Source organism: Plecotus auritus (genome assembly GCF_963455305.1).
Source record: "Plecotus auritus genome assembly, chromosome: 7".
Lineage (NCBI taxonomy): Eukaryota > Metazoa > Chordata > Mammalia > Chiroptera > Vespertilionidae > Plecotus > Plecotus auritus.
In genome coordinates this window covers 24678856-24701286 of record NC_137774.1, presented here as the reverse complement: position 1 = coordinate 24701286, position 22431 = coordinate 24678856, and the positions used below count along the sequence as shown (strand labels likewise).

The 22431-nt window shown below is 39.6% G+C and overlaps 1 protein-coding gene across 18 annotated transcripts in view; it reads left to right on the top strand.

The window, feature by feature from the left end:
- Positions 1–21091, top strand: part of SYNRG (synergin gamma) — a 57959-nt gene extending 36868 nt beyond the window's left edge. For 6 of the 18 annotated variants that reach the window (XM_080678932.1, XM_080678931.1, XM_080678933.1 and 3 more), the window contains 8 exons: positions 7955–8548; positions 9605–9768; positions 10596–10649; positions 11380–11476; positions 13637–13785; positions 18469–18579; positions 18920–18955; positions 20449–21091. In XM_080678932.1, coding sequence (XP_080535058.1) covers positions 7955–8548; positions 9605–9768; positions 10596–10649; positions 11380–11476; positions 13637–13785; positions 18469–18579; positions 18920–18955; positions 20449–20580 — 1337 coding nt within the window. In that variant the 3' untranslated portion in view covers positions 20581–21091. The remainder of the gene's footprint in view (positions 1–7954; positions 8549–9604; positions 9769–10595; positions 10650–11379; positions 11477–13636; positions 13786–18468; positions 18580–18919; positions 18956–20448) is intronic. The other 12 variants (XM_080678934.1, XM_080678942.1, XM_080678940.1 and 9 more) reach the window with 5 other exon arrangements.
- The last annotated feature ends 1340 nt before the right edge of the window (positions 21092–22431 follow it).

The following is a 22431-nucleotide window of genomic DNA, read 5'->3' as shown; positions in this document are numbered from 1 at the left end:
CTTGTCATAAAAACTAGATTCCCAAGTGTCCTAGTTTCTATTTTGTTTTGTTATTTGATATATATAGAAAGATAAACCTATTTTGTGGCCTTTAATAATGAGAGATATCTCAGTATTACTGTATTATTCTAGAAAATTTATTATGCATATGAAGGGTTCATTGTTGTTGTTTTTTAACTAGAGAGGATCACATAACACACTTCTAAGTTTACAGATCCAGGCAGAAATTGTAAAGTATTAATGACTTTTGCAGTCAGAAAACAAAATTGCCTCTGTCCTTTGGCTATTGAAATGGAGGTATCCTTAAACAGGGTGCTGAGGCAGGAGCAAGTTTTCAGAGACGTTGTGTGTTTCACGTTGCTACTTGCCAGGGTATTTTCCAAGTGCAGTGGGTTGTCTGTCCTCAGACTTCTTGTGCCCCTGACTGTCTACTTCCTTTTTTTGTACTTTTCCTCAGATAGTTTCCTATATATTTTTTTTTGCTACTGTTTGTTTGATACAGTGAATTTGTTTCTCGTTTTTGTATGAGCTGCTTGAGCCACAGCAGTTGATTGCAAAATGCTCCATTTTCTGAACAACAGTATTTGATTTTTATTTAAAAATCTCATAACAAGTAAACTAGCCTTCTGGACTCTGGAATTATTAATTAGAAGCTATTTTTCTGAAAGTGAATCTATATTCTTTCACAGTGCCAAGCTAGATGTCTTTATGAGATGAGTCTAATCTGGGTTTGGGGTGTCTTTTTTTTTTTTTTCCATTTTATTTGGGGAGGGGAGGCTGGGTTTTGTTTTTTTTCTTTGTTCTGATTGACCTGTTAAAAATAATATTCTGTGCTCATGTTCTTTTATGTATGTTTGGAACATTCCCAGCTTGGAACCTGTAATGTTCAAGCCAAGTCTCTTCAGTTTGAGATATTCTTAAGATATTCTTGAGATTGTTTCTTCCTTTGGATCTGTAAACCTGTCAGAAAGAAGCAGTATCCCTTTAGAGCGGTTGTTAAAAGGGGTTGATGTCTGACCAATGCCCTATATTGTTGTTGAGCAAAATTGTTGCATAAATGTATTGTGGAGGGTACATGACAGGGACTTGTTCAGTTTTTATGTTGACCACAGTATCTCTTGCTCTCTTAGTTTGAGGGTTAAAGGTACTTCTTGTTGGAGAAATTATAAGTGTGCTGATGAAGAGAGAATAAAATGTAGTAGATTGCTATCTCTAGACCTTAATCCTATTTAGAAACCCTAACTTAACTCTGAAGGGGATACTGTCTCTTTTAACTCTTGCTATAATTCTTTGTATGGAAGGTAGATAATGCTAATAACATTGCCTGATTTCTCTGCATATTATTACATTTAACCCTTTGAGCCCTTGCTGCATATAATTTCAAGTAGGCTGCTTTTGTCCGCCCACTAAATTTAATCTCTCTGGCACTGAAGCATCTTGACGTGCAGTCTTTAAGATCATCTACTTTTGTTGGCAGCAAGAGTTTACCTTCATTTGTGACACTCAAAGGGTTAGCAAGACTTCTGTAGCTACCTACCTACCTACCTACCTACCTGTAAAGTAACTCTTCTTTGTCATTAAAAATCTTTGTATTTTAATCAGCGCCATTTTTTTTTTTTTTTTTTTGGGCTGCTTTTCTGATGTCTTTTTTCATAGACATTTTCTGTGTGAATGTGCCTTTTCGAACTTGCTTTGGTATATTCCTCTGCAAATACTGATCTGCATGCTTATTCTGATGACTTATTTTCCAGCTCTCTGTACCACTCTCTTTTGTGATCTGTAAGTCCTATGTTAATAAATAATTCTTTGGCATATTTTGAAAGTGTGGGGATGTGTGTAATTTATACTTTTTCAGGGTTAGACCAAAAAAATCCCTGGTCCATATCAAGTTTAAAGCAATAGCATCACCTGTGATTAGAGGGTTTTCCCTTTTGTTTGTTTTGTTTCCTCAAACACCTTTCTCTAGAAAAGTGCATTTTAGCTTTTTCCCTTATAATTCCATTGATAAAAGTTTTTAACATCTCACTGGATTAAAATATAACTTTAAATATTTTTTAAAGTGTAAACTGAACACAATTTTACACATTAGGAAATTTACTTCTTTCTTCTAGTGAAGAAACTGAGTAGATTTTATTGCTTAGTAAAGATCACAGAGCCTGTCTCCAGTAGGAGTTCCATTGTGAGGAGAGGGGAAGGTGAGGGGGCAGAGGAAAAGAACACATTATCAGTAAATTTAATTTAAGATAAATTATCAAATGATGTTGAGATGGACTTCTGAGCACAGTAAATGTAAATTTAATTTAAATTGATAATCTCTGCACTGGAAAGTGTTCAGTGTTAATACCAGGACTGATTTGAGTTTGAAATTGGGTGCTTCATCCTCTAATTGTACAGTACTTTATCTTTCCAGCTTCAGAATGTATTGTGAAGCCGCTCTCAGTTGTTTTTTACTTAGTCCATAAAACAACTTTAGAGGATGCCTCAAAGTAGACTTCAAACATTTCCATTTTTAAGAAAAGAATTCTAGAAAGACCCACAAAAATTAACAAGAACAGACCAAATGTGGAAAATATTTATTTCATTTTATTTACTTATTTACTAGAGGCCCGATGCATGAAGATTTGTGCAAGAATGGGCCTTCCTTCCCCTGGCTGCTGGCACCGCCTTTTCGCTCCGGCCCGGAGCCGCCTTTCCACACTGCCCAGAGGCTCGGAGTGGCTGGGGCGGTGCGGAACGCCAAGCATCCTGCGCCCCCCCTCCCCCCCCCCCCGGGCCGCTCAGCGCCTGTGTATGCAAATTAACCCGCCATCTTTGGGTTAATTTGCATACTCCAATTGGCTGGTGGGCGTCATGAAGGTACAGTCAATTTGCATCTTACTCTTTTATTAGTGTAGATTTCCCCTGGCTGAGGATCAACCTGCAACCTTGGCACAATGGGATGACACTCCAACCTACTGAGCACCCAGCCAGGACCCCCCAACCCCCATTTTAGAGTATAATAATAGTAAAAAATCTTGGGAATATTATTGTTTTCAGATAAAAAAAACCCAAGATCAATAAAAACCTTGGGCAAAAGGGATTGTTTCTATGGTTTAACTTTTTTTTCTTACAATTTGAGGCTTTAGTTCTTTGTTATATTTTAAAATTGAGGCAGAAAGGAAATTAAACCATTGAAGATGAGGATTTTTATTAGAATTCTTAACAGATCACTTATACTATGTGAAATATGCCATTTGAGAAGGAAAGAAGTTGCATATTGGGTTTTAGATTAACTCTAAGAAAAGCTGGGTTTGCCATTTAAAATATTGTGTATTCCAGGGCATAATGCTTTAGACAGTTGAATAATACTTGGTTTCAGAACCTTGTGTACTGCTAACTGATTTGAACGGTAGCCTCCATCTAGAGTGATGATACCAGGTGCCCTTTTTTAGGGTTTCCTGGTGCCATATATAAGACCAGTCTTGTGGTAGCTTTGGCTAAGATATTCCTTTGTCAGTGGGACTATCTAATGCTAGATTGGTCCACCTGAGACTTTTATTTTAAAACCTTTCTGCATTTATCTAAGCAGGCTGGAGAAAATGACAATATAAATGTGTGTAAAAACAGTTGCATTCACGAATTGAACAATTAATGTGTTCAGAGTAACATTTACTTATAGGGAGGAAGTTTTAATAATAGTATGAACTTGCAATAAAGAGTTAAAGAACTCTGTGCTACAGATTTAAACAGGCAAACAAAAAATAGTGTGGTTTTTTTCCAATACCAAGTAAACACGTTCAGTGCCCAGCCTGTTATGTCTTCTGGACGGAAAGTATAGTGTCAGTCACTGGTGACTGACTGGGCGCTTAACGTGTTAAGTAAGATGTGGTTAGTGCTTGACTTCATACATCAGTGCCTGAGAAATTACACAAATGTATTTATATTCTACAATCACTCTATTGTTCACATTAAAATCACTGCTGATTTTTAAAAGTAGCAAATGAACATGTAGAAGACACTGGCAATATCAAAGAAGCTGGGCTAAATCTTAAAGAATCAAATTATTTTATTTTTAAACAGCTGCTTGTAGCTTTGTTTTTCCATCAATTGAATACTTTTGATAAGTTGTTTTGGAAGGAAAAAGCTGGCCCATGAGTCAGTACAAAAGAATGGGAGGTTCTGTGCCGACTGGAAAACACTGGAAGGCAATTACACAGCAACGTTTTCCTCACCAACACCTATCAGGGTGTTTGAGATTTAATAGGATATAGTCAGACCAGGTTTTAGAATTAATAGAGAATGTGAATATGACTGATCTCAGGAGTGAATAGGGCCAGGGTGGGAAGACGTTGAAATGTATAAATGTTTCATGGTTTGCTTTGGTAAATGAAATTTGCATTAAATCAGTATTGGAAATTAAAAGGTATTTTTAAGTTTTTCAAGACTCTTCCTGAGTCCATTGAATATTTTTATTGCTATATAAAATACTAGGGAATGATAGAATTTGCACAGGTATCTCCTTTCTTCTTTTCCAAACCCCTTTCTAAAAAGCCCGTGACTCTTATTAATCACCTGGGGGTATGCTTACAGCTTTAGAAAATGTCCATGGGAATTGGTATGGCCTTCTGTCTGTGTCCTGTAGTGGCAGCTCACATTCTTTGTTCCAAGAAATGCCTTGTTTTCATGTGTAACATTGGTTTAGAAGGGATTTCAATGGAAGTTATAGAAAAGACTGATAGGGTTACTTACTAGCATAAGCAAGAAATCCGTGTCATGATTTGAGATACAGGATGAAAGGCAGATTGTATAGTTTATTCCTTTGGCCTTTGTAATAGGACATTCCTGGTTGCAAACAAATACATGTATTAAAGCACACAATTTGGCCTATTATCTGTGTGCAATTGCAGTTCAACCTAGCACAGCCTCAGAGTTCTTCAATAGAATTGGAAATGTAGTAGTGATTCTCTGCACATTTTATTGCATCCATTCTCTGTTTTCTTTTTCTCTTGCAATGTTTGCTAGTAGAATTCAGCTATCAAATTGAAAACCCATCTGTAGCAACTTTGGTGATTACAAAATAAACTGTGGGTTGTTTCATATTATTTTTCCAAATAGAGCTTCCATCACTTACGTTGTATGTCTTACAGAATCGTTAATATTTTTAAGACCATCATAGAGAATTTTACTGCTTAGAAAGTGTAGAACTATTAACATGGGAAATAAGGAATTTTTCTGATTTACCTCATTTTCTTTGAAAATTACTAATATTCACTATGTTGTTTATAAATACTAAGGTTTAGGAATACAGCGTTTTCACTTGCCTATGAATTATCAGTTTTAGTACTTCCTTATACAGTGTGCAAATGAATTGCACTTCAGTAAATGATTTTATACTGTAGGCAAAAGAAAATTTAAAAATCCATCTCATGGCTTGATTTTAGTATATCTCTTATATTTACTCTTCTTTTTTTAAAGTATAAAATACAAGATTTGTTAAAGACCGGTAGTATTTTAAAAATACTTTTTTCAGTTAAGGTAATCCCTGTTCTTATAATTCCTTTTACATGATTATACTACAATCATTTCTGTTTCAAAAACACCTTGTTGCATAATTGCACAAAAGAGTATTTTTATTGCCTTGGAAACTTGGTTGTGATGTTTGAACTAGAGCTTACCTTTTCATTTATCTTTGGTCTCTAGAAATATTGCTACTCTTTTAATACATGAAATTCTAGGAGCAGTTCATAATATAGCTTCCCCAAAGAGCTTTCTGGTAGGGTCTAATAATAAAAATATCCGTATTGTGAAACTTTCTTCTGAATGTACCCCTGGGAGACAAGTCTTGTGTTAACTTCATCTGCCTCCTGATTGAATTTCACCTTGTTTGAATCAGGGTACCTTCTGGTCCCTTTAAGTAGTGGAGAAAACAGAACACGACTCAGCCAGAGACTTAAGAAAGCATTTTGCCTGAAGTCTCTTTCATTTATTCACCTGAATCTTTTTTTTCCTCCTGTTTAGTAAGCCAAATTTGAAAAGAACCACTTATACTACAGAATTTTAAAATACACTGTTGTTTTGGGAATTATATGCTTTCTACTGGTTGGCCTTTTTATACACCTAGGGTGTTTCATTTTTGTTTTTAATTTAGTACCCTTTCCTAATATGGTTTAAAGAGACAAATGTGGGGTATACTGTTAGACGAGCTATGGAAATGTCAGGAGTCCCTTAACTCAAACTATGCAGTGTTGCTGGGAAACAAACACAAAATAACCCAGTGTGAGTTCACCATCTAACTTAGCTATGGAAATCTGAGTCATAAAGCTTTTGAGCAATTTCTTTTAAATTTTTTTTTTAATCCTCACCCAAGGATATTTTTTCCACTGATTTTTAGGGAGAGTGGAAGAGAGAGGGAGAGACAGAGAGAAATATCTATGTGAGAGAAACACATTGATTGGTTGCCTCCTGCATGCGTCCTGACCAGGGCCCGGGCCAGGCAGGAGCCTACAGCCGAGGTACATGCCCTTGACTGAAATTGAACCCAGGACCCTTTGGTCCACAGTCCAATGCTCTATCCACTGAGCAAAATGGGCTAGGGCTTGAGCATTTTCTTTGTAAACCATGTTTGGGTTGTCAGAGAGAGTGTTGCGTGTAGCCTTCTGGCCTTGTATATAGTAACTAAAATGGAACTAAACGTATGTTAGACTGAATGGACAGTGCTGCTGAAAGGTAGCTTCTCCACATGCTTCCGTGTACAGTGTTATTCAGCCTTGGCTGGTTTTGATTTTTGAATATGGACAAGAAAGTTTCCCTAGTAAGACCACTAAAATGATGAGTAGACATTTCATTTTTGCTTTGAAATAACTGTATTTTAGGCCCTAAAGTAGCAACTAAATGTCAAATTGAGGCTGGTGGCCACTATGCTGTACAAATACCACTATTTAGTGTTGCTTACCAGGCCCTGGCTCCTTTACACACATTATCGTTAATGTCACAACACATCTCTTCCAAGCCCATGGTATTTTCATCTTACAGATAACAAACGAAGGTTAAAAAATGTGAAATAGCTTGCCTACTGTCACATAAGTCATAGGTGGCAGGGCTGGAAGTGGAACCCAGGTCTGTCTAAATTAAAAACCTTCGCTGTTTTATGCTACCACTTAAATTACTAAAACATATACTACGAATCTAAGATGAGTCCTTTGCCCAGCATTTCTTTCTTTCTTTTTCTTTTATTATTATTATTTTTTTAATGAGGGGCTGAACATAGTTGAAGGAGTAACAGGAGCCCAACTGGACCCAGACCTTTGCCTCTGCTTTTTAGGGGCTAACGTAGATTAGATTGATTTTTCTTTCCTCATATGCCATCACAGCAATATGACGTCCATATTGACCAAAATAACAACTAGGTAAGTAACTGTTCAATTAAAATCTCATATTTGGCCTGGCTTGAGACAGAAACTCCTAATAATTGATTAAAAGTTAAGTAACATTATTTTCATTCTAGTTTTGAGAAATTGTCAATTTTTAGTTAGTTTGTCATGTACATTTCATATGTCCATGTTTTAAAGGAATGTTTTTCAATGAAGTCAAGGCAAAAAGAGGCATGCTTTAAGCAGGGACTATTGTAAATACATTTTAAAGTTTACAAACGAACTATTTATGAAATAGCCATATTCTCATATGAAACAGTATATACATTGGTAGATGAACCTATCTTTTTTTAGTAGTTTTTATATCCAAAGAAAACTTTTCCTTGTAACTAAATATAAATGACGAGTCAAGGCTAATGTGGGTTTTTAAAGATCAGATTTTACAGCTCAACTCCTTTAATTTTAGTACAAGCTCTAAATTTAGTTAACTCCAGCATAGCATAAAACTAATCAGATATGCTAGACATTTTGCTTCTGCAGAGTTTAGGGCATTTTGCCTAAATCGTGAGCTTGCCTCTAATTGTGGGGTCTTATTTCCCTTTCAGATATAGAGGACTTAAAATATGCTGCTTTTGGAACCTACAGTAGCAATTTTGCAGTGAGCACACTTACGAGCTATGACTGGTCAGACAGGGATGATGCATCTCAGGGCAGAAAACTCTCTCCATTTGTCCTCTCAGCAGGAAGCAGATCCTCCTCAGCTGCCTCAGTTCTACAAAAGAAAGAGACTTCATTTGGCAGTTCTGAAAACATCACCATGACATCCCTGTCCAAAGTCACGACCTTCGGAAGTGAAGATGCTCTTCCAGAGACTCCCTTCCCAGCTTTTGCCAATTTTAAAGATGTGATTCCTCAGACCAGTGAGCAAAAGGAATATGAAAGCAGGGACTATAAAGATTTCACAAGACAGGACCTACCTACAGCTGAATGGAGACAAGAGGCCCCATGTCCAAGCCCTACTTCCAGTGGCACTTCTCACGACACTCCCAAAGAATGTTCAGATGACTTTGGAGAGTTTCAAAGTGAAAAGCCCAAAATCAGCAAATTTGATTTCTTAGTAGCCAATTCACAAAGCAAAATGAAATCCAGTGAAGAAATGATCAAAAGTGAACTGGCAACCTTTGACCTTTCTGTTCAAGGTGAGTAGCTTTCAACATAGATTTTTATTGTGGTGTTTTTTTTCCACTGAGGTGTTAGATGTTCTTAGGATAAAAAGTTGGTTTAGCAGGATATAGATTTCCCAGTGTTTGAAATCAGTCTATTACAGATAGCTATAATAAGAAAAAAAGTTACTCTGAGACTGAACTGAAATCAAACCAGTATCCCTCAGATAACTGCTTTTTGGGCTAAACACACAGCCTCTTGTTCATTAGCTTGTTTGCTTAGAGGTGTACTGGGTTAAAAGTACCAGAGGAATGGATTTGATCCACTCATGGGCAAGTTAGCTCTGCTTTTGTTCCCTGGCTACATCCTGTATCTTTTAATCCAGAGGCTGCAATGTGGTAGCTGTAGATCTGGATCCAGTCTGCAGACCTGTTATATTGACTCACAAACAAGGTTTTTCTAATGTGCGAAACAGTTACCAATACGTAAAAATCATGAGATTTCCCAATCTGGATTTCTAGCTTTTCTTAAAAAGTCATATCTGGCAATACTAAGCCCTTTAATTGATGGGGTGTGCTCTCTGCAGTGTCACAGTCCCCAGCACTTCCGATCTGCAGCGGACTTAGTCATTTACTTTACTTGCCTGCTTTCTGAAGACATTTGAGTTTGCCCTTTCTGCTATGAGCCCACCTTGACAGAAGGGATCATTGATTTCCAGTAGATTGAGAGAGTATGTAGGAGATTGGTGCAATTCCATAACTAAGGACTGGAAAAGCAGCACAACTCGGACGCACTGATATTTAGAAAGACACTTTAGGCCTCCAGGCTCCAATGATTCTGCACTTAGAATTATGCAAGAATTATGATAGATCAGGGAAGAGTGGTGGAGAAAATTAAAGGTGGGGAAACTAAGTAAGAGAGAACAATGGAAAGGATTCAGCATGTAGCTTGCCAGACAGAATGAATGAGGTTGGTATTTTTGAATGTCTCATGACATAAACATCTGCAGAAGAGGGTCACGTTAGCAAGAGCCTCCGCTTGTACTAAGCTGAGTCATCAAAACCTTTAACTGTGCCATCTACTTCTCCCAGGATCACACAAGAGGAGTTTGAGCCTTGGTGATAAAGAAATAAGCCGTTCTTCTCCTTCTCCGGCTTTGGAGCAGCCTTTCAGAGACCGTTCCAACACTCTGAGTGAGAAGCCCGCTCTGCCTGTCATCCGTGACAAGTACAAAGATCTGACAGGAGAGGTGGAGGTGAGCGGGGTAGTGTCCCACAGGGGCCAGGTAAAGGACCAGCTGAGCACGGAGGGCCCCGAGAAAAAAGGCTTGCAGCTTTCATATGTGACACGAGGGGCAGAGTCGCAAGGCACCAGACGTAAAATATGCAACTAAAGTGAGAGAATGGTGACATTAGCCCTGGATGAAAATACCTCCCAGATATGGGAGGCACTGAACGTAGTGACCTGAAAACCAAAATTATTCATGGGACTGCACAAGGGGGGACACGTTTAAGGAAATTCTTTTTGAGCACTTAGATTTTATCATTTTAGTAAATGTTAAAACATCAAAATTGGAGAAGGGGGAAATGTTATGAATCTTCTATGTTTCCTGTACCTTATTCCCATGCTTTCTTCCTCGTTCAGCTAACTCTTGACCATCCTCCCCCGACTCCTGTCATCATATACATGCACGTATGCATGTACACACACACACTCACACTCACACAGAATTGTAACTGTCGTAAGCCAGTGGTTTGACATGGGCTCTTGTACTAGACACCTGTGTGGTGAGTACCTGTGAAGAAGTTTATGCCATCACTAGAAAAATGAGGTGACATTTGCAGAGGGGAGCAGTCACAAAACATTTTCCTCAGATCCACAAGGCATGTGCTTTGAAGTTACATTAATAATTTAAAATAGTCATTAGTGGGTTCATAAGAGAAACTGCTTGAACTAGAGTGATTTTAATAAAAATTGTTTTTATTAAAATCACTCTAGTTCAAGCAGTTGCCTTCTGGATTGACAATTATAGAGGATTCCAGACTTGCCCTTTTAACTCACTTCTTTTTGTGAAATTCACAGGAGAATGAGAGATATGCATATGAATGGCAGAGGTGCCTGGGGAGTGCCCTAGAAGTGAGTATATCACTTTTGTGGTGTTCACCTATATGTGAGCTCTGTCTTGTGTCACCTTGCTCCCTCTTTAGTTCTTTTGAATGGACAAAGGCAAAGTTAAAGAGAGCCCTACCTTGATTGCCTTGTGCAAAGTGAAGCTCTGTGGAAAGTCATACATCTTTTTTTTAAAATACATATTTTTATCGATTCCAGATAGAGGAAAGGAGAGAGAGAGAGAAACATCAGTGATGAGAGAGAATCATCAATCAGCTGCCTCCTGTACCCCCCTCCCGGGGATTGAGTCCACAACCTGGGCATGTGTCCGGACTGGGAATCGAACCATGACCTCCTGGTTCATGGATTGATGCTCAATCACTGAGCCATACTGGCTGGGAAAACGTCATACATCTTAAGTGAGACTTCTTTTACATTTGTAATAGCAGACACTGGCTCATTTGTCAGTTGTGCCCTCATCTGTCACTGTGTTTAAGAAATAACAAACTGATATCATTAACTCTGCCTAAATTAATATTTTAGCTAAAGAACCTCTATCTTTCCACTTCCAAAGAAATGGAGGGTTGTTTCTCCAAGGTTAAAATGAAATTCTCAGGTTTGTTTTAGCAAAGTCATGTGTATACATAAGTTAGTCATGCTTTTTCACACCTCTTGGCTTGGATTTTCTACTAATAGTAAATTGATTTGCAATGACTTTTCTTGATTATGTAAGGTGATGTGATTTCATTTCTTGTAGGTCATTAAGAAAGCAAATGATACCTTAAATGGAATCAGTAGTAGTTCTGTGTGCACAGAAGTAATTCAGTCAGCTCAAGGCATGGAATATTTATTAGGTATGTTCTTTTATACTTATTCAAAATCATGACACTTTGCCGAAACCGGTTTGGCTCAGTGGATAGAGCGTCAGCCTGCGGACTGAAAGGTCCCAGGTTCGATTCCGGTCAGGGGCATGTACCTTGGTTGCGGGCACATCCCCAGTAGGGGGTGTGCAGGAGGCAGCTGATCGATGTTTCTAGCTCTCTATCCCTCTCCTCTCTCTTCCTCTCTGTAAAAAATTAATAAAACATATTTAAAAAAAAAAATCATGACACTTTGAAATATTTTCAGTTTTCCCTTACGTTTAGTTTAGTGTAGGTCTCTCAAGTTACATACAACTTTATTAAGTAGCATCTGCATTTGTAGATAAGGTATGTCATAGGCAGAAATGATTATTTGACTTAAGTTCTCTATGGCCACACTTGCCAGTCCTTGTTATAACATAATAGCAACAATGTAAAATTATATCTGTGTTACTGGTTTATCAAAGAGTCTGAACAAGGTGATACATTGTTCTGTCAATTCTTTTCTCTACCCCTTAATAACATCACCGATTCCTTAACTTCCTGGCCACCTTCACCTATTAAAAATCCCAATCCAACCTGAAACCTCAAACTCTGTTCATTTCAGTGTTCCTCCTGCCCCAAGCTCAGGCTTAGCCTGTGGCCAAGAGCCACAGGCACTGGACCCTAATCTTTTTCAGATCTTTACTCACATGTCACCTTCTAAATGAGGTCTTCTCTGGCCCCCCTTACTCAACTGTATCCCCTCTGTCCACCCTGGCACTTCCTGTCCCTTTCCCTGCTTGATTTTCTCCCTAGCCTTATCACCTTTAATATCTTATATATTTTACTTATCGTTCTTGTTCATTATCTGTCTCCCTCCACTAGAAGGAACCTTCAAGTACAGAAGGATTTTGGCCTGTTTTGTTCACTGCTGTGTTTCCAACAGCTAGATTAGTGCCTGGCACATTAGTCACTGAAGAATATTTGCTGGGTGAATGGATAGTGGAGGGTTGTAGTTTCTCCTTTGCCCCTGCCACCTCACTCTAGTGCCTCTTTCCCACCCAGACAGCATAATTCTACTGCATAAACAGATGTTCACCAGGGCTGCCTGTCTTTCCTTCGAATACTTTCCTAGTATCTATAAAAGATTGTCTTAGAAGTCCCCTCACTTGGCTTAGAGCAGTGGTCGGCAAACTGCGCCTTGTGAGCCGCGGTTTGCCACTCTGTTGACTAATGAGTTTGCTGACCACTGGAATAGGGGCTTAATCACAAGGAACAACAACAGCCTGTAATTATTGAGAGTCTAGGTCAGTGGTCGGCAAACTCATTAGTCAACAGAGCCGTAGTTTGCTGGCCACTGGCTTAGGGTGGACAATAATTTCTGCCCTTCCCCTGGGAAAGGAAGAGGACAAGCCATAGGGCTGATAATATACCACTGAAGACCCCCCAGGGCTTCTCCAGTTCTCTCTCATAGAAGCTGGGGTAAGGGTTGGGGACATGTCTGGTGCCTTTCCTTAGAATGCAGAGATACTTGGCACCTATCATCCATACTCAGAAACCATAAGAAAAGAACGGTTCTGAATTCTGTTAAGGGTATAAAAGATACATGAAACCACAGAGTGTAAATCAGTGGGCATTCATAGGAGTAAGATAGTTCTTAATTAGTTTGTGATTATTTTGACATTCAGAGTCTTTTTAACTTTTAATATTCCCATTTTCAGTGAGTTTAATGGTATTTCCCAAATTCAAACAGATGGACTCATAAAAAAATCGAGAAAAAGCAATAGTTAATACTTGCATAATATCTACTGTTCTATGGACACTGTTCTAAGCCTTTTGTAGTATTAACCAATTTAATCCCTTCATCCAACCTTTGTGGAGGTGCTATTAACCCAGTTTTACAGATGAGGAAATTGATGCATAGAGAGGTATTGTGACTTGTCCAAGGTTACACAGCTAGTAAGTGACAGAGCTGGGATTTGAATCCAAGCAGAGTAGCTCTAGAGTTTATGCTTTTACCAGTCAGTTATACTGAAGCATTGAGAGTTGTACAAGAGATAGTACATTCACTTCTGTCCAGATATAGTCCTTATTTCCAACTCAGATAACAACAAGCAGTACTGCTCTTGATACACTTCCAGCACCTAACTCTCTACTCTCTCACCCTGTCAGGTGTTGTTGAAGTGTACAGGGTGACCAAACGTGTGGAGCTGGGGATAAAAGCCACCGCAGTGTGCAGTGAGAAACTGCAGCAGTTGCTTAAGGACATCGATAAAGTGTGGAATAATCTAATCGGCTTCATGTCACTTGCCACACTCACGGTAAGCCCATTTGACAATTCAAGTTGCTTTCCTTTCTAGAAACCTAAGTTGTAAAGCAGAGTGTACGTTCCTATGACGACACTTATTGGAAGATGAAGGTGCCTACTGTATCATATTATGTTAAAGGAAGGACAAAACATTTGTGCAATTGGTTCAATAGTACCAGGTTAGCTTCTGGAAAACATTCATTCTTAACCCATCCTCTTTAATTCACATATATATATGCGTATTTTGCAAAGCTTTGGTGTGAGTTCCTTCCTTTGCATTTCTAACCCTAACCCCGGACAATATGTCTTAAACAGCAAATCCTCTCCCTGGTGTTATATTGCTTCTGTTTGTAATATTAAATTTTTAAAGAGCTTAAATCATGTCCAAATCTCTATTGTTCCTTTGGACCATTTTTCATTTTATAACCTAAAATCATACAGTTTGGGTAATTATTTTTTAAAAATACTATTCTGACCAATACAATAAGAAATGAAGTATAAATATTTGAAAATAAGAGGTAAATTACATTTATTTGGTGATATGAAATACTTCTAGAAATCTGAATTCAAGAGGTTAAATTTAATGAGTTTGGCAAAAATTCGTGGCATTCTTACATACTAATAATAGTTGGAAAATAAAGAAATGAAAAGTTCACTTTTTTTTTTATCCTCATCCGAGGATATTTTTCCATTGATTTTTAGAGAGTGGAAGAGAGAGGGAAAGACAGAGAGCAAAAAAACTCATCGATTGGTTGCCTCCTACAATTCGCCCGGGCTGGGGAGGAGCCTGCAACCAAGGTAATGTGCCCTTGACTGGAATCAAACCCAGTACCTTTTGGTCTGCAGGCCAACGCTGTATCCACTGAGCCCAATGGCTAGGGCAAAAATTCACTTTTTTAAATGTACTGAACCATTCAGGCCTTTTTTACTTTTGACCACATAGTTACTGGTTAATTTGTTTTATACCTTACCAATCTCTTCTGCATACCACTACTAGACATTTCTTTCTAAAATGTAAATCCGATTGTGTGATTTACTAGTAAGTCCCAGATAGGACTGTTACTCTCCTGGCCTCCAGTCAACTGAAGGTCACACAGGCTCTTTGATTCCACTATTATCCTCAGTATAACACATATTCTTTTGTGCTTCTTTTCCTTACAAAATAAGCAGTGAATTTCAGAGTATTTACTTCCTATTGCTGTAGCATATCAGAAGTTTATTTTTAATAATGATGGCATTTTATCTTGCCAGTCTACATAGTGTTGTGAGACAGAACCTTCATCATGTTCTGCATGGCTATCCTTGGTTGACAAAGTAGATGTGGTTGGTAGAAGAATGCCCTCCCCCCAAAGATTCCCAGGTCCTAATCCCCAGAACTTGTGAATTTGTTACCTTACGTGGTAAAAGGGACTTTACAGATGGGATTGAGTTAAGGATCTTTGGATGGGGAATTTACCCTGGATAATCTGGGTGGCCCAGTGTCATCACAGGGATCCTTCTGAGAGGAATGAAGGAGAGTGAGAATGAGGAAAAGACACATGACAGTTGAAGCAGAAAAAGAAAGATTGGCAGGTGCTGTGCTATTGGCTTTGAAGATGGAAGATGGGGCCATGATTTAGCAGGCGTCCTCAAACTGCGGCCTGCCGAGGACATTTATCCGGCCCGCCGGGTGCCGCTGCCTGTCGTTCTTAGCAGCCGACTCGTCCCGGGCCCGCAGTGCGCATAGGAATTTGTTCATAGTTTTTTTTTTTAAACTATAGTCCAGCCCTCCAACGGTCTGAGGGACAGTGAACTGGCCCCCTGTTTAAAAAGTTTGAGGACCCCTGATTTAGGGAATATATAGGCAGGATCTAGAAATGGAAAAGGCAAAGAAGTAGGTTCTCCCCCAGAATTTCTAGAGGGAATGCAGCATTGCCAAGCCATTTTAGAATTCTGACCTCCAGAACTTTTAGAGAATAAGTATATGTTGTTTTAAGTGACTAAATTTGTGTTAATTTGTTATAGTGGCAATTAGGGGAAATTAAAGGAAACATTGTGGCCAAGAATTGTTACATTGTAACCGAAACCAAAAGTCTGGAATTGTTTGTGGAATCTGTCTAGATCACTCTTTGTAAGAGTCAAATTAGGCTAGGTTATGCTACAATTAACAAACCAGACCCTCCTTGATCTTAGCAATGTAAGACAACAAAGCTTTATTTATTGTTCCTGCGCATGCCTGTCTCAAGTTGGAGGGTTCTCTGTGCTGTGTTCTTTTCATTCAGGAACCTAGGCTGACAGACCCTCCACCATGTGGAATATAGCTGGTCACCATGGGAAGGTGAAGGGAACATCACAAATAGCACGTTGGTCTTAAAGGCTTCCTTCCAGAAGTGACACACGGAACTTGTGCTCACAGTCTATTGACCATGGCGGGTTGCACAGCCACGGCTAATTTAAGGGAAGGAGAATGAGAATATTTGTGAACAGTAATTACTACCAAAGCCGCCTTCTTGGACATCGTTTTAGCAGTTCATCATTGGCTAAAGATTGAGGATTGTATATCCCAGTCTGGCTCTGGGACTTGTCAATGTATAATAGAACTTTTTAAAAATCTTACTAAATGAAATACTTCCAAAGTAAATGATGTTTTACTTAAGGTGGCCTGAATCATTATTTTGCTTTGGTGTTAGATTTGGGTTTTTTGTTTCTTTTCGTTGTTATTCAAGTGTTTTTCTTAGTTGAGGAATAATTTACATAAAATGAAATGCACAGATCTTAAATGCATAGTTAGATCAGTTCTGACAAATGCATATAGCAATGTATCCTACACCCCATCAATATATGGAGTATTTTCATCATCCTCTAAAGTTCTATCTTGCCCCTTCTCATTCAGTCCCCTGATCTGATTCCAAAACATCCAGTGATCAGTTTTCCCTAGATTTCTATCACCATAGATGTACTTCTTCTAGAACTTTATATAAATGAACTCAAGGTAGTATATATGTTCTTGTGTCTGGCTTCTTTTGCTTAGCATATTGTAAAAATTCATCTGTGTTGTTGTGTGCCACTTTGATTTTTTTTTTTACCACTGAGTAATATTCCATTGTATTAATATATCATGTTTCTTTTTAATCTATTTTATTGTTTATAGACACATGCTAATTCCAATTTGGGCTAATATGAAAAGAGCTGCTATGAACACTTTTTGTGCAACACTCTTTTTGTTAACAGGTTTTCATTTCTCTTGGATAAATATGAGTGGAATTGCAGGTTCATATAGTAGATATATATTTTAACTTCTAAGAAATTAACAGCTGCCCTAACCGGTTTGGTTCAGTGGATGGAGCGTTGGCCTGCGGACTGAAGGGTCCTGCGTTCGATTCCAGTCAAGGACATGTATTTTTCAATATATATATTTTATTAATTTTTTACAGAGAGGAAGGGAGAGGGATAGTTAGAAACACTGATGAGAGAGATACATCCATCAGCTGCCTCCTGCACACCCCCTACTGGGGATGTGTCCAAAACCAAGGTACATGCCCTTGACCAAATCGAACCCGGGACCCTTCAGTCCGCAGGCTGATGCTCTGTCCACTGAGCCAAACCAGCCAGGGCAGGGTTCTACTTACTAGCTGTTGTTAGATTTACTCTCTAGCTGGTAACTTTCAGGTCTCTCCCCCTCGAACACTAGGACTGGATATCCATCTGCCTGCTTATATAACGTCAGAACTTGGCTGTCCCATAGGCAGCTCACACTGAGCTCTTCTCCTCCCGTCCTCCATTCCCAACCCTGGTTCTGCTCTCTCATACCTTGTTATGGTGAATCCTCTCAGCTGCCTACGCCTCCCCCCTCCTTGCACACTAAAGGTCACCCAGTCCTGTTGACTCTACTGCTTTACTAGATTTTTCATGTGCCCATTTCTCTCCACTCCCCACCGTTGCTACCTTCCATGTCGGGTCCTGGAGTGCTACAACAGCCTTGTAACTGAGGCCTATATCTTGAAGATTGCCTCCCCCGATCCACTGCCTGCACTGCAACCAGAGGGATATGCCCATAATACACACCGGAATTTGTCACAATCCAATTAGAACCCTAACCTCTTCCCAGGATAAAGCCTCAACCCCATATTTTCCTTTCAAGGCCTCACATTCCAGTTCCATCTCTTACCTCTTTCATAAGTTTGGCTCCTAACCCCTAGGTTTCTCCCCATACTCAATCTTTTGCTAAGATCCTTTGCCTGGCCTGCTTGTTCTACGTAGAATAAACATCCTTCCCTCCCTACTCATCCATTCCATCCCCTTCACACAGCATAGTATATCCATCAGGACTCAGCCAAGTTGTTTCTAAGTTCTGGGAAGTGATCTCTGCCATCAGCCTGCTTTCCCCTGGGGCTGGAGTAAGTCCCCTGCCCCGTGTGCCCTGTCACTCCGTACTTACCCCAGTAGGGCTTTCATCACTTGTGTTGCCTGAGACCCACCGGCCCCCACCCTAGACTGAGTTCTCAGAAGACAGAGACCGTTTTTTTTTTCTCCTCGTGCTAGCATCCCTACTGGAACATGCAGGTACTCAGTGTTTGAGAAATGGTGTAATTGTATTGGTGGTATTAGAGAGCCTACCTAATTTGCTGTTGGACCTATTGGGGATGGGGAATCATTGGAGTGAAGCTAAAAACATTTGGAATTGCCAGGTTCTCACCCATTTGTCTTGTTTTCACAGCCCGATGAAAATTCACTGGATTTTTCCTCTTGTATGTTGCGGCCTGGTATTAAAAATGCTCAGGAACTTGCTTGTGGGGTGTGCCTGTTAAATGTGGACTCCAGGAGCCGGGTAAGTCATATGCCTTCCCCGGCAGATGGCAAAGTGCTTTCCTAACATGACCTGGCGGACAACCCCATTTAGACCACATCACTACAAGGGCCATGCCCAGGTGGCAGGGATTTTATGAAAGCCCTGAAATCTGACCAGAGAAATAGACATATTTTCAGAAAAGCAGTGGGGAAAGCGTGCAGTTCTTCCCTTTCTAGGGAGCGTGCTTTTGCATTGTGCCTGCAGCATCCTGTGCACAGTGGGGTAGTAAAGAGAACAGGTTACCTGCAAGGATTTGTTTGCAGGCAAGAGGCTCTGTTGTGGGAATTTTGTTGACCTTATGGTTTCAACGTTATTTCAGAAAGAAGAGAAGCCTGCAGAGGAACATCCTAAAAAAGTATGAACCAGCTCCACGTTATCTTAGCATCTACATCTTAATTTTCAGTGTGGAAGGCAAATCAGATGATTCCACTGCCATCCTGACCCATTCCAATCATGAATCTTTACTGAGTCACCTTTGTTCCCATAATGTTTGACTTAATCAACCAACTGTGTGGATCCACTTCCATCTTGTTTGCATGCTTGTGTATGATGATTGGCTTCTGGTGTTGTGGTTATTTTTCTCTGTGATGAGTAGGGTAACACAGTGGTCGGCAAACTCATTAGTCAACAGAGCCAAATATCAACAGTACAACGATTGAAATTTCTTTTGAGAGCCAAATTTTTTAAACTTAAACTATATAGGTAGGTACATTGTTATTAACTTAATTAGGGTACTCCTAAGCTGGCCTTTGCTAAAAACTCAAGGGACCAAAGAGCCGCATGTGGCTCGCGAGCCACAGTTTGCCGACCACTGGTCATGAGCAGCTTGTGAAAGACTGAAAGCTATAGTGACACATAATGAGATCAAAGAACTTCAGGATTTGGCCATTATCAGACAAAAACAACAACAAATTGTTTGGGTTTTAGAGTTCTATTTATTTGTAATGCTTTAAAAAGCACCCTGGGAAATGATGTGGTTAGGATTGGCTAGCTGTAACTCACCTATAAGCCTTATTTATCCAGAAATAATTCTTATGTTTAATATCTTCATTTTTTATGAACCCTGTCCCTATTTGGACGTTTTAATTATGTTGATTCAGTTACCAGCTCCCAATGGCATTAGACCCTAAGAGTTTATAATCTTTTGTTTTCTTTCACGATAGGACAGTAATTAGCCACAGAAACTTAAGGGATTACATGTGGTAGTCAGATGCCAGCCTTTATTCCTTCAGCACAATGAGGGATAAAAATTAGCCGCAGCCCTTGGCTATGTTAGTTCCCCATATCATGACACCCTCCTCCCAATCCCCTAGACCAGTGGTCGGCAAACTGCGGCTCGCAAGCCACATGCGGCTCTTTGGCCCCTTGAGTGTGGCTCTTCCACAAAATACCACGGCCTGGGCGAGTCTATTTTGAAGAAGTGGCATTAGAAGAAGTTTAAGTTTAAAAAATTTGGCTCTCAAAAGAAATTTCAATCGTTGTACTGTTGATATTTGGCTCTGTTGACTAATGAGTTTGCCGACCACTGCCCTAGACTCTCGATTCCAATAATTACAGGCTGTTGTTCTTGTGATTAAGCCCCTATCCGACCACTGCCCTAGACTCTGCCTTTTCTGTGACAGATTTGGTCTTTTGCTGAAACTGGGTTAATGGTAAAGATACTTTTATACCTTTAATTAGCAGCAGTAACTTTCTCACCTGAATTTCTTTAGCTACCTGCTCAGCTTTTGTATGTGTGCCAGTTTGGCTTTGGCCTCTTGTGACTTGGTGAAGTGTGCATGCTGGTTGCTGCTCAGCTCTTAGGAGCAGAAGCCTGACTTGCTGCACATGTCTGTTTATTTCTGGCAGGCATTCAACTCAGACACAGATAATTTCAAGCTGGCATATGGAGGACACCAGTATCATGCCAGCTGTGCCAACTTCTGGATCAATTGTGTTGAACCAAAACCTCCTGGCCTCATCCTGCCTGATTTGCTCTGAAAAGCTCCTCTATCAAGTACCAACTGGGTGGTGGTGGTTGTTTTTCATCACACCCATGGGTGACAGGGACCAATGAACAGAATGCAAGTACTGCAAAGTTCACCTCTATGAATTTAAGTGAAGAATTCCTCAAGAGGTGGGCGGGGGAAAGCTGCGCAAGTTCCTAGTCATTCCCACAGAGGACCTGTCCCCTGGTTCCCACTGCGTCTTTGGGATTGGTGGTTAAGTTGCCCCACCCAAACTGCATGTGGCACCAACTTAGCACTGTTCTTTTAAGATGTTTTCAAATGTGGACCACAGTAATTTGCTGCTGCAGTATTGAAACTGTGAAGAATTGTAATTTGAAGAAAAATTGTTGTAGGACTGGAATTGGCAAGAATGTGTTGAGCCAGAGCTTATTTATATCTAGAACACTTACTGTCCTGTGAAGTAGAGTGCACTTATCTGCATTTAGTGTGTTATTTGAAATGAATAAAGAGGGGAAATTGTGATTAAACTGATGTTCTTTTTTTAAAAATATTCTGTCTCCGTTGAACAAGGGCAGGTAGGTAAGTGCAGATTTACCAACTTTGCTGATGCAACTGAACCAATTAACCAATTCTCTTCTCCTTGCAATCATTTCTAAAACTATCATACTTTTTCTCAAACATGCCTGGGTACTTTGCAGTGGAGAATGTGCATTTTGACAGAGGCCCAAATCCTTGAGTATCAGAATGATATCCTTCCCGTTAGGGGCCTTCACTGAAAACCTTCTATTTTACCTCATGACTGTGATCGTGGTACTTTTTTTAGACGAGATTTGGAAAGGCAGCTGAATGAAATCTTTTTGCAGTGGTCTCTGTCCAGATTTCCAAAAATGACTGCCTATGTACCAGTACTGCCTGACTTTGCAGTATCTACGTGAGAGACCTGAAAATTTAGGGTTAGAAGGTGGAATTTCTGGCCTTGAGAGGTGAATGTGATGTGCATTTATGGTAAAGGTAACGGAACTTAGAAATAGTGGAAGAAAATTATTCAAAAACAGCACTGAATTTTAGAAGGAAAAAGCTCACGCTATTGTAGGGGATTGTCTTTGCCACTGAAACTAGTACATCAAGTCAGGGGGGTAAGTGGTTAGGACTGTCATTCCTAGGAAGAACATGCCAATCTAGGACATACATTTCTAAGGTGTTATGTGCTTTATGAAGAAATTTTGAATCTTTTGTTTCACTTTGTATGACTTGTGCTGTCTGACCTAGACTTAGTTTTTATTTGTAACTGAAAAATTTGGTTTTGCCAATATAATTATTGCCTTACATAATTAGATTACTTTCCCTTCTCAGGGCAGAACTTGAGCAATTGTTTTGTTCCATCTTACACCTTTACCTCCATCCTCTCCAGAAAAGGTGTACAACACATCCATGAACAGCAGTTGACGCTTCTGCTTTCACCTCGCTGTGCATCAGAATGTGAGAAGTGTTGATGAGGTCAGTCTGTTTTTCTCATTTGCTGCAGTTGATGCCATCTCCAGCTAAGGACTGAGACCGCTGTCTCTGAATTGTTACTACCTTCAGAGCCTTTGCCCTCCACGGGGCTAGTGGAGTGCCAGGAATAACACATGTGGACCAGTTTGTAGCAGGCTTTTCCTGAGGCTTCTGTGCTCCCATTCAGCCTGAGCAGCCCCTAGGGTTTCAGATGGCACCTAAATTCAAGCAGGCTTCTGATTGGTCTTGTACATTCCATAACAAAATCTACCTTTGCTATAAGAATATTGCCCAGTTTGACAGAATTTACATTGCTGAGACTTTTTTTTAAAATGCTATATGTATTATTTTCACAGTGGCCTTTATCAGTAACATTTTTTAAAGTATG